At 37.1% G+C, this 13027-nt stretch overlaps 1 protein-coding gene across 2 annotated transcripts in view; it reads right to left on the reverse strand.

The window, feature by feature from the left end:
• The window catches only part of tcf12 (transcription factor 12), a 66852-nt gene that overhangs the window by 50242 nt on the left and 3583 nt on the right, over positions 1–13027 (reverse strand). For both annotated transcript variants that reach the window (XM_084001993.1, XM_084001992.1), the window contains exon 4: positions 4378–4451. In XM_084001993.1, coding sequence (XP_083858119.1) covers positions 4378–4451 — 74 coding nt within the window. The remainder of the gene's footprint in view (positions 1–4377; positions 4452–13027) is intronic.

The following is a 13027-nucleotide window of genomic DNA, read 5'->3' on the forward strand; positions in this document are numbered from 1 at the left end:
GAGACTAATTCTTGGCCAATTTTTACAGGTCTTCTGTGATTTAATGTTCTCTTAAAACCATGACTATAATCTGATAACAAGCTCTTTTAAAATACAGGAAAAATTCCATCCTCGCTAATTAATATGTATACTGTGATTTTAACACACATCTAAATATCTCGTGAACTTCATATTACCAACCTGACATTACCAACAAACAGGTGAGTGTTGAAAACCGTTGTGCTGGTTTAGTTTTTAGAAAACAACTGAAACTGTTGAAGCCTTTGCTTTACCTTTATCACATGGTGATAAAATAAAGATCTAAACGCCAAATATCTTAAAGCTTTCTTTGTATTCAACCATTTCATCTTTATGATAACAGAATTATATATCACCCCAGAGTTTATAAGAAGGTGTTGCAACATAGAAGAGGAGGAAACAGAGAGATGCAATCCTACAGAATTCCCAGGAACCTGCAGCTTGAAATTTTGTCTTTTTCTCCTGCAGCTTAACAGTGCCTTTTCATGACAGTTATCAGCTTCTGAGACTTAGGTCTAAATATCGGTCACAGTATGGTTTTTGAAAGTTGGGGTCCCATGTAATAAAAGATACTCCGTTATAGTGCTAATCCCAAGCCCTGTGAAAATCCCCCTGTGCTCCAGTCAAATACATCTCCCCAAACTACATTAACTCCCACCAGAGGGACCAAGCAGCAGTGGGCTTGCATTTCTATAGAGCTATTTTCACCAACTCATACCCTTTGCATTCAACATACAGTGGAAAAAAAAGCAAATCTTATTATCCATCTTTTCTGTGAGTGGATGGTGATGGAGTAATTTCAAAGGCAGTGGAGTGTTATGCTGTGTCGAGGGAATCCTCAGAGATTCCCTATTGTGCTCCTGCCAGGCCGCACACACTGTTAATCACACCATGAACAGACTCAATAACAACAACAGCCCCGTGAGAGAGGTTCTAGCAAACTAACAAACACGGACTTACACATACACAGCTAACGTAAGCAGGCGGAAAAAAACATCTCCTATCTTCTGCAGCAAAACAAGGAAAATGCTTCAAACTACAAGCTTGATGGAACATTTAAAATTGAAAAATAAAAAATTGAAAATACTCTTTATTTGCTTTCTGATAGTGAGTCAGATGAGACTGAAATATAAGAGCCTTGATTTTAAAAAAGAAAACGGGGAATCAGTGAGACCCGCTTTGTCCAAAGATGAAGGAAATAATTTATCAGCACCTCTAAATCTAAAGTAATTGATACCAAAATTCCCGTTTTACGGTGACTATTTCATTACCTAGTAACTGCTAGCTATTTTCCAGTTTTCACTCTTAGCCTTTCATTTGACAAACAGATGAGGATGGTACTGATCTACTGATATAGCTATTTCTTTGAATAAACATTAGAAAGCACTTGGTGGTGATGAGCACATTTATCTTTCAACAACAAGTCTTCTTTGATTGTTATGACTGCTACTGTCAATCTGGGCTCAGAGTGCGTGTGTGTGTGTGTGTGTGTGTGTGTGTGTGTGTGTGTGTGTGTGTGTGTGTCTGTCTGTCTGCATCGACACACACCTCTGGGACTGTTTTGATCATCAAGCACAGATTCCTCATCATTCCCTAACACTGGTGGCCTATATCTATCTGAGACATTAACACACGCTGTCATCGCTGCCACGGGGCCACATTGCCACTATTGGCTAAATAACTGTCAGATCGCTGTCAGAGTGTGCAGGCCGAGCTCACATCTTGTCATCCAATTATTTGCCACAACATTTAAAAAGTAATCTCTTTCACACTCTGTCCGAGGTGAACGTGGGGTGCATGTGGCAGCTTGGGAAGTGATAATATGGTCATGATGGATGCGTGTGAGGTCGAGTATCGAGTCGGGGCAGGGCACTGGGGAAGTGGGGGTTGTCTTGTGGAAGTGGTGGGCACAGCCCTGACTGTCAGACCGCCAGCCTACAGCCACAGCTGCCCAGGATACAGCGGCTGGCTGGGAGCCAAGGTCAGCACGGCAGGACTCGGGACTGTTCACAATTGACTGATCACACACTCGTAGCTCACCAGCTTAAATAAGCTCAGGGACGAGACTGAATTCCCTTTGTAACAGACTGAAAGATGAAGCAATGAGGATTTTCTTGGAGAGACTTGGACAGATATCGTGAATAGAGCTCTATTTTTTAAAATCAATTATTTGATTCTCATTAGAGATGCCCAGAATACAATTGTCTTGGCCTGCCGATTCTGATTTTCCCTCTAACTACAATTGACAGCAAGGCTGCAACAACTTTTATCATCACCGTCTCGAAAAATTATTTCAACCATCCTGAAGTCAGCCAAAACTGTCAAGAATTCTAAATGTTATCTTTTTATTTTACATTAGTGAATGATGGCTATATGCTACTTTTCTGAACGTAATTTTAACTCAAATAATGTCAGCATATTATCACAGACTACTAGGCTTTATAAGATATGCTGCTTACTTCTTAAAACAGAATATATGTGATGGAATATTTTAAAGGTTATATAAATCAAGTCAGAATAAATAGAAGGTGTGCATGCAGCTGTGTGTGTGGAGAAAGTGGCATGTGCTTGTTTTAGTGCACGCCGTATGGCGGTGCAAACAGCTGTCTGTTGGCTGATGCTGTGCCTTGCAATGTCAGAAACACTCATTTATATGCACCTGGAGCACAGATATCTCAAGCCTCTCTGTCTTATAAATCAAATCAAGCCGCCTATGTTACCATAGCCTGTAGATGTTCATTCGGGAAGGGCACAGAGGAATAAACAAGGTAATGCAGCCCGAGTGGCTCTGACATTTAACTGAAACCTAATGGAAAGTGACAGGAGATTGACATTAAATGAAATTCATACAGGGCATCTAGAACAACCAATGTGTCGGGGACAAACAAACAGGCAGAGAGTTGTTCACACTTGCTCACACAAACAGTGAGATGTTCTCACAGAACAATAGAGATGCAGTTTAATTTCTTGAATATATGTTATTATTATTATTATTATTATTATTATTATTATTATTATTATTATTATTATACAATTCGAATTTATTGGACATTTTGGTGCAATACATGTATTGTCCCTACATAAACAGAAATTCTAAATTATTTAATTTTTTTGTGTATATCTGTGTTCACAAACAAAATGTGAAAACACAATCTACAGTATTGAGGCTGGACAAGACAATTATTCATGGACACAGAAGTGTTTGGATTTGCTACAGAAAACATCATCTATTTTGTGTGTTGTGTAGACCTCTTTTTCAGCATTGCTACATGTAATAGTGAATCTCTACAATTTAATGTGTGTGAATTATGAATTAAGTCTAAAACACATCACAAAGGAAATTTACTCCCACTAGTGTTCACAGAATATGACTGTCTGGTAAAAAAAACCGATGGCATTGGAGATGCCAAATGGAGTAAAGTGAATCCCATTCAAACCCTGTTTAAAACCATGAATCACCTGCAGGGTCACTGCATCGGTTTGTGTCACCACTTGTAGAGAGACAGTTTTCAGATATCAGAACAACAGCTTGTTACTGCCTGCTAAAAAATATAAACATCTACATAGAGGTGGAACCAATCCTAGACAATACAGACATACTTATGGTCAAGTGCTTGAGCCCTGCTGGTGTACCTTCAAGTGTATGTTTTATCCATTGTGTCTGAGCGATTAGCATCAATTATAATGATCAACAGGTCTTTTGATGAAGGATTTCATTCCTTGTGGAGACTGAGTCACGTTTACATTACAGACATTTCTGTGATTTATTGCCTGTGAAAGAAATAATTATGGCAACTGTTAAATAAATATTTATAAGTTTAAAAATAAATAAAACAAAGAAAGTGATTTTCTTCTTTTTTGTTTTGTTTTCCCTTTTGTACCAAAAATGTATCGAACTGTGAACCAAAAACCGGGGTATACATAACAAACCGGGGATTTTGTGTACCGTTACACAACTAGTAGTTTTTCAAGCTAAATCACCGTGAACTCTATGATTCCGGTTTCTCAAATGTGCTGCTTGTGAATATATCTCATTGTAAATTACAGTACAAAATGTTTTATCTATTAAATATTTTCACAATAATATCAGATTACAGTAACTGAGTTTCCTGTTAAATATATTTTGTGACATAAAAACATATTTGGTTGGATATAAAAGAAATCACCAGCACAAGTACATGAACAAATCCTTTGTGTCACAGAGAAACATGTCGGCTGCAGGTCATACAACTTGACTGGTAGTCTGGATAAGGTGAGACTAAAACATTGTGAGTGTTCAGGTTTGATGTAATGAGTGTTAAATGATGTGCTGTGGAGCAGAAAGGCCAATCAGAGGCGTTAAGATGAGGGTCATCTTACCCGGGAGGACTCAAAGGAGGGACTGGACTCGCCACCTGGGGCCCAAGACGCTTGGTTGGTCCGCTCTTCCATACCTGTCAGAGAGAGACGCACGACTCTGTCAGCAAGTCAAGGTTACTCACATATGTACAAATATATCTACATTCTCTACGTCTCATATGAATGAAGAACTCATCAAGAACAATAAAAAACACAATACTGGTCACTAAACACACACGATGTGACCCTGTTAATAAGGTTAACCAGTATGTTTTCAGTTTAGAACATTGAATATGGACATTTACAGTTGAGTTACTTCACAAAAGATATGGTGTTGGGAAAATGCTCTTTTTTCTATATTAAATATGTATAAATAACCATGAGTTGATGACTAAAATCTAAGGTTTGATTAACATCTAAGTATAAACTGTAATAGATGAAGTCATGAAATCATATCTAATGAATGGCGAGGAATTCTACAATGTTATTATGTTTTTCTCCCAGTTTGGACATTAATAAGAAAAATGACTAATCTTATCAAAGGTTAAGCTTCATGACACATAACAAATATTTTCCATGGTGTCATTTAGTTTACTTTACATAAATCATGACCACCAATAGGGACTGTTTCATGTGCTACAACGTACCAAAAAGCATGTTACGACTTCATGATTTGGCAGTGATGCTCGCCAGGCTACTTCCAGACAGCCGAGCACTAAAACTCATCTTCAAATGAAAGAAAACCTCTATGCTTCACAAGTCAAACAGATAAACAAATACAATCAATAACTCCAACCAACTGAAAAGACCATCTGGCATCTATTGAAAAATATGATATTTGATCTTTGGAATCTGATTTATGAGATACAGTCTGTAAAAATATTTTGTGGGCGCAGTTGTTCTTGCTGTTTGCAACAATATTGTGTTGCAGTAAAAGCCAACGTTATTGATTGTCCCTGTTGTAATTGCATCTGTCTCAGTAAAATGCAATAGCCTTTGTTCATCTTTAACTTCAAATAAATAAAAAGAATTATCAGATTTAAAGAAATCATGTATGTGAAGAAAGATAATAATACAGCAATACAGCGAGCAATAAACAAAACTTCAATATTGAATATATTTCTACAATAAAGATCTAACGAATGATATGTGCTGAGGTACATCTGTGCCGGAAGGTTGAGCATACAATCCAAGAACAACTTCTATGAAAGCAGAAGTAGAATCTGTACAGCAACGCCTGTGATTACAGATTAAATCACTAGTTATCTGAAGTCAAAATATAGCTCAGCAAGCAGCTAACAGAAGCTATTGATTCCCCTCAACCAGGTTGACTGCAGCTCCACGGTTCTTCTCATGCATCGCTAAGACAATTCATTTCAGACTCAGGACCGTAAAATCAAAGAGAAGTGATGAAAAGGCCACTCAGATGTGATAAAAGACAAATTTCATTGACAGTGTAGGTGATCAATTTATAGTATTATTACAAATTCACTTCCAACTGTCATGCAATCAATTCTTATACAGAAATCTAATTATATAGTTAACTAGAAAGTCTGTGACATTTCTCTTACCAGAAATCACGCTCTGCTGAGCTGAGATATACACTAAGTTTTATCCTGACAAACATGCTTTGCTTTAAGCACACAGCAGATTCATTTCCTCTTCAAAAGTCTTCATTATTACTGTCGGTGGCTTTATGGGGAAATATATATTTATATGTCGATAGTCTCACTTTCACTATTAGCAGCGATAGAGAAACTTGTGCTACTGAAACACATGGGTCTAAATTTGGGATCTATGACAACACATGTGACATATTGTCGCCCAACTGAAGCCTTTTTTACATACTGCATGTAACAATGGGCAGCGCTCTCTGGGCCACTGGCTGTCATCTCGTCCGATTACCATCTCCTACCACGGCTCAAGGGTCCCCTCTCTTCTCCGAGCACAGACAGGCCGCACAATAAGATTACTCACAAGAGGAAAAAAGGGAACAACACAAACGCACCGTCTGTAATTTAGGTCTAATGAATTGGGAGAAGCACTGCTGCTCTGCTGTTAAGCCCTCTGCAAAGATGCGACTGGAAACATGGCATCCATTTCATTCTCACACAGTGTGTCGCAGCTATAATCAAACCTTTTAAATGAACAATGAATGTAATGTTTATTGTCCGTATCAACATTACATTTATTGCATGCAAATCAACAGACTGTCAGAGACACCTTTCAGTTCATTTCTTAACATTAAATAACATATTGACGAGAAACATAAAAATGTAATTTATATTTTTAATAAAAGAGATTATAGTGAACTAATAAGGACAGTTTCACGGTTGGAAGACCAGGGGGCTAGTGAATGTGACAAAGCCTTACAACTGGACCAGCTGAATGCAGGTATATAAAAAAAATATTTCACTAGAAACACTTTATTCAGCCCTTTTATTACAGGCCTTATGGTGGATATTTTTTATCCTTGAATATACTGTGGCCCTCAATGATACAGCGTACAGGTGTATGTAGATTTCAGGATTCTGCACACACACACGCGTGTTAAGGCTAAATATGTAACTAGTACTTTTCTTTGCCACAATATAAAATATCTCTCCTAATATGTGACCATTTCTAAGTTCATGCACACAGATTATGTCGATATGACCGTGAACCATCATAATTCTATACACAGAATAGCCTGACACATTTTATGTATGACAGGAAGAGAAAATATCCAGGTAATGGTGTTCATTATTTACAAAATGTTTATATGTGGTCGATTTCCAACAGTCAAGTTTTATAAAATTGGCATAATAAGTATAGCACTGAGCTTTGATTCCACCACTTTTGCTTCCTCGCCGGCTCTGCTGGGTCATTCATAACCAGCTGCACACTCCCCAAGATCCCAATTCAGCAAAACGTCAGCTAACAAAACGACTGGGGCCTTCTCATGTGACATGGCTAAGAGTTGCACAACTTCAGCTTACTGATTTTGGGAAAATAAAAGTGATACTGCCTCACAGAACCACATAGTCCCACAGTGAGAAGACGATCTATGTTCCTGTCAGAATTAAGTCCGTTGCCAGAAAACTGACCTTTTCAAATATCCTCTTTTCTTGAGATGCTATGCCTTTATTTGATGGTGAAGAGAGACGTGTGGGGAAAGAGAGTAGGGGAATGACAAGCATCAGATGGTCCAGGGGAATAAAACCAGGGAGTTGTTGCTCAAGGCCTTTACGCCTTTATGCACGCTAACCACTCGGCTAGTGGGAGATCAACATGGCATCAAGGTCACCAGTTTAAATTCACAGTTTAAAGCACGCTAACATGTCTGGATGGCTGCAGCAGAGCTCCCTTTCTGTTGCAAACATGTGCATGCACATTTTTGATGACATCGGCTGTAAAGGGGTCTATGACGTCATGTTAACTCCTCTGACTTTGTTTGTAGGTCAGTCCGAACATGCAGACCAGACCAGAACTAAAAATGCAGATTTTTCCCCTATAGTCCGGACAAACGCAGCCTTAATCACATCAACATTACGTGGTAAAAAAATCAACTTGGCAGTGTCTTTATTGTTATTGATAAGAAAACATACATAGAAAGTAGCGTGATGAGAGGTTTTTTTTTGCACTCATGAGAATAAGAGCCTGTTATGCTTTGTCACAAAATACCTAAAAGTAGAACAGATTTTTGGCTTACTCAATTGGAGATTGAATTGTATAAAATGTTTTATATTAAGGAAAAACAGGCAGACAAATTACAGATAAAATCAATTTGGCTCTGGATAATACAGAAGATTATCGTAAAACATAAAAATTCTAACAAAGCCCCAATAAGATAATAATCCTATTACAAATTCATATTTACAACACCTCCGATTACATAAACATTTAAACTGGCCAAACAATTCTCTCAGTTAAATAGAACACAAACTTACAATACAGACACAGAAACCCTGCTGGTGTTTTCATATGCTTCCAATAAACTCCTGAACACCATTAAATACATTCAGACACAAGGATTGACTTCAGTTTCATTGAGGAATCTATTAAATCTCATTCCCTCTGAGAACACATACTTTCGGTTGGCAGCAAAACTACAGCGCTGAAAAAGGAAAGAAAGAAAATGCTTCTGGTCCGGACGGCATCTTGGATAAAATGAGAAATGAGAAATGTCAGACATTTAAAAACTAGTGAACCTGATTCGCAGCACAAACAAGTTTCCTGTGACCGAAAAACAAATGAAGTATCTTTCTGTGCAAATACACAGATGGGGGTTATTATATATTATTGATGAGAATATGGCAATATAAATGTAACTACTCCTTCAGTGTAATTAGTTGTTACTAGGCCTTTATGCTACTATCACACAACAGACCACATTCACAGTCGCCAGGCAGGTTAGATGTTTATGTGACAAATCCAAAATACACTCCTGCTTCGCTGACCAACAGTATTTGACCTGATTTGGTTTCCTGTATAAATAAGTGAGAGCAGCACTAATGGTCAAACCAATGACTGCATCAAACACATGTATACAAATAATGAATGTGAAGTAAAACACAGACGGAAAAGAACCAAACAGTTGTCACAGGCACACACAGAGTTGATGTCTCAGCCCTCCATTACTGAGGATACATTACACTATGATGTCATTGAGAGAGATATTCTGCACAAAGTCCAAAATTCACCATGAAAGAGGGGACATTGCTCTCATTTACAGAAAGACATCTGCATGTCACAACACAAGCTAAGAAACAAACATGACTATTATGATCTATTACAATGGACAACAGTGAGGAAGAGGTCAATATTAAAGGATTGGTTATTGTCATAATAAAATACAATAAAATGTTGTTGTATATGGCCGTAAATGCCTTGAGCGACGAGTCATCTCATTGATTAATTTGCTGCATGTCATTAACGATATATATCAAGATATAGCATGTTTTCTATTAGATCAATAAATAAATAATCAATACTAAAAATGTACATGCTACATCCTATTGTGTGAATTAATACTTGAAAAATAACAATATATTTTCATTTAATTAAAAGGGTTAGTGCAAAAATTATTCACATACACATATAATACTGAGTATTAATGTAACGTGATGTAAATATGAAAACACCAATTCATCAAATGCCTCCATTTTTAAAGAATTTACATAGAAAATGCTTGTTATTATCAATTAAGATGACATCATGTGTATCAGGATATCACGATACATGATCTCATCACCATTGCCCAACACTTAATTTAACCTGAACTTTCTAAGCAAGTATTTTAAACTCATAGTAACAAAACACCATAAAGACAAAATAAGGTTTTACCAGAATGAATAGAACATAAATGTCCATGCATGCCAAGGTTCACGGTGTCAAAGTGCACATATATGTTCATTATATGGCCTGAAAGTGACAAATCATAAATACAGTGCAGTGATGTTCCAGCTTCTCTCAGAGTACACAAATCAACATGTACTGTGTTGCAACTAAGTCCATTTGTTTTCTGATATCAGGAAAAAAGTTAAATTTAACTTTAATACAATTACAATAAATCAACAATAAATATTAATTCCCATTAAACAATAGATGTTGTTGCTTTATGCGCTGGAGAACAATGAATAGCAGTTTCACATTGTATTGATCGTCCCTATAATGGATTTATTCAACATAATAAATTGAACTGAAGTATGATTATTATAAAGAAGATTGTTATTGATAAGAACCCAGTTTGAAAAATGATTCACGTTACATTGGATTTTGGTCATTTGGACATTTGGTTTACCCAACAAACTTTGGAGCTGTGCTTCACAATATGAGCATCCAACTGACTGAGGAAGCAACCTACGCTAGCTGCTGGTCACGGCTATCAAACCTGCCGCTACACACCACTAAATGAAAATGACCTCTTCAACAGCAGCCATCCACTGCACTGCATCATCAGTTACGCTGCACTGGAACCGTCCATGGCCTCATCAAATTTGCATCAACAACACAGCCGGAAGGGAGAAATGATGAACCTCGGTTAGAGCCACTCGGCTATATTTTCCAATTCGTACCTCTGTGGCACAGTTTTGAGGGGTCTTGCCAGTCCCACTCTGTTTCAATTTTCTAGCTATGCCCAGCTGAGATGCAATCACCCAAACTCTCATTCCCTGCAATTTCCACACTTCTCTCGGCACACTCACTTGCCTTATGTTCACAATCACTTATGTTGGTGCTTTCTCCCTTTCCTTGAGGATCAGAGACACAGGAGCACACACTGGGGGCCGAAGGAAGGAGGGTTTTACCCACTACAGGCCCGACACGCTGCTGAGGAAATTTGCACATCCTTATTTCTTACGCAATAAAAGGTTTAGTTTTGCATAATTCATTTTCATTTTTCAAGAAATACAAAAATAATGGTTTGATTGATCATAATTGATGTGACTTTTAGAGAGCAGCAGTGTCACCGCCACATAGTTTCCCCACCAGATCCCAAGTTTACATACATTGTATGTATATTCATCACAAATTATTTAAAAAAGAAAAAAGTGATCCGTATATATTTATATAAAATTTCTTAAACTCCAGTATTATTCAGGCCATACAATGAGCTTCCTGAAATGATGTGATATATGCAGGTGCTTGTTTGATGATGAATAAAACAAGGTTTATTTAATATCTGTAGATCCTAGATAGATAATTGGAACCCTGGATCAACATCCACAACAAAAACACCAAAAGCTTAAAAATTAATAATTCTTTCCATTGTTTTGATGACCAGCAGACATTTATTTTCACACCATCGACTGAGAAACAATTATCCAAACTACAAAATATGTAAAAACCAGTGATCTGGTCGGATCAGTTTCCAATTAGTTTTAAGTTGCTGATAATCTACTGTACTGTCAATCTTGGCTGATATTTTTACAGAAAATATGTTTACACACAAAACAGTACATTTATGACAAAAATCTTTGTAGGGAATTAAAGCAAACCATGACTTTTATATTATTATTGTTACGTATCATTTTTCTAGTCACGTCCAATTTTTTAAAATATCATATAGTGGTACACTGTAAATAATTTCTGTAAATTTACGGCAGAATTTCAACAGTAGTAAGGTGTTTTTTAATAAACCGTGCTTTACTGTTAATATTACAGAAAATTAGTGAAATTACAGCTCATTTACTGTTTTTTAAACAGAACTCTAATGTATTCCTATTATACAACACTTTACCGTTAAAGTGTATTAGATAACAGTATCATGCATTATTTTTGGCATTCTGGGAAGAGCATTGCCTGAGCTGCACATGTGAAGCTAGTTACCTGCCATTCCGGATCCATCTCCATCTTACTAATTATTTGGTGAGTAGCAACTTTATTTGATTGTTTTATATTACATATTATATTATTGTTTGATTTGATTAGTTTTGATTTAGTTTTGTTAGCATTGATGATTACAGCATATGCACATGCTAGAATGAGTTTGGTTAGCAGCTAGCTAAATTTTCAAAGCTGATAGTCAAACAACACAAGGAGCACATTTTAATTTCTACAAAGTTAACGTTTGTTGACCGCTGCATTTTGTCAGTGAATTAATGAAACTTTATGATAGTTTGTGTAACCATTTTACCGTCTATGTAATTTACTCTATTCGCACGAGATAAGTATTACCTGGGGACCTCTGGTAATTTGTAATGAGGAAGTTCTCTCTCTCTGTGAAGATGAGCTGTCATATTGTGTCCTCCAGCTTCTGATGGCTCACTTTTCCCAGAACATTACACATCTGATCCTACTTGCAGATGTACGTTTTCTTTTTATATATACATATACTATGTCATACAATGACTCATCTCATAACAACACAATTTGTAATTCACTTTCTATGTCCTAGGGATCTGCCACTACAGCTGACATTGAGAGGACCATCAACATACCTGAAACTCCTCGTCTGATACTACTTGGTATGTTTACACCACTGCATATGCAAGCAACAAAATTTTCTATTAAAAGGTACCAGGAGGATGTTTAAGGTTGGAATGTTATGGTTTGCTGAGGTGTTAGTAATGGCTTGGGACATTTTTTTTATCAGGATGTGAATGAGGGGCAGAAATGTTAATTTTGTATGCAAGAAGTTGCGAATATAAGTTATTTTAGAGCTGATCTCTCTCTCTCCCCCCCCCCCCCCTTCTCTCTCTCTCACACACACACACACAGGCACACACAGGCAAACACACACACACACACACACACACACACACACAGACGCGCACACACACACACACACGGCTACTTGCAGGCTGGATTGAGAAACCTGGTGTCTTCGAGTGAGCCGTAACTCTCCTGCTGATGTTCTTGGACTTCCACACTAACAGTACTGTATATGTTCGTAATGCTGTTAATATAAATATGTTCGTAATACTGTTTTTAACATGTAATTGTAACATGTAATACTGTTTTTAACATGCAATTTGTTCAGCATGTGAAGTTTTTACATGTAATCATTACATTCAAATAAAAGTAAAGTGCAATAAGAAGCTGCTTTTTCTCTTACATTTTAATCACAGGGTTGAAATATCAGTAGGTTAATTTATTATGGTTTGCCTTCCGTGCTTGTGGCCAGGTTCAAACAGAGATTTTGTGAAACCTAAAGTCAGTCACATGTAACATGTTTTTCTTAACAAAAGTG

The sequence above is a fragment of the Eutrigla gurnardus genome (genome assembly GCF_963514095.1).
Source record: "Eutrigla gurnardus genome assembly, chromosome: 1".
Lineage (NCBI taxonomy): Eukaryota > Metazoa > Chordata > Actinopteri > Perciformes > Triglidae > Eutrigla > Eutrigla gurnardus.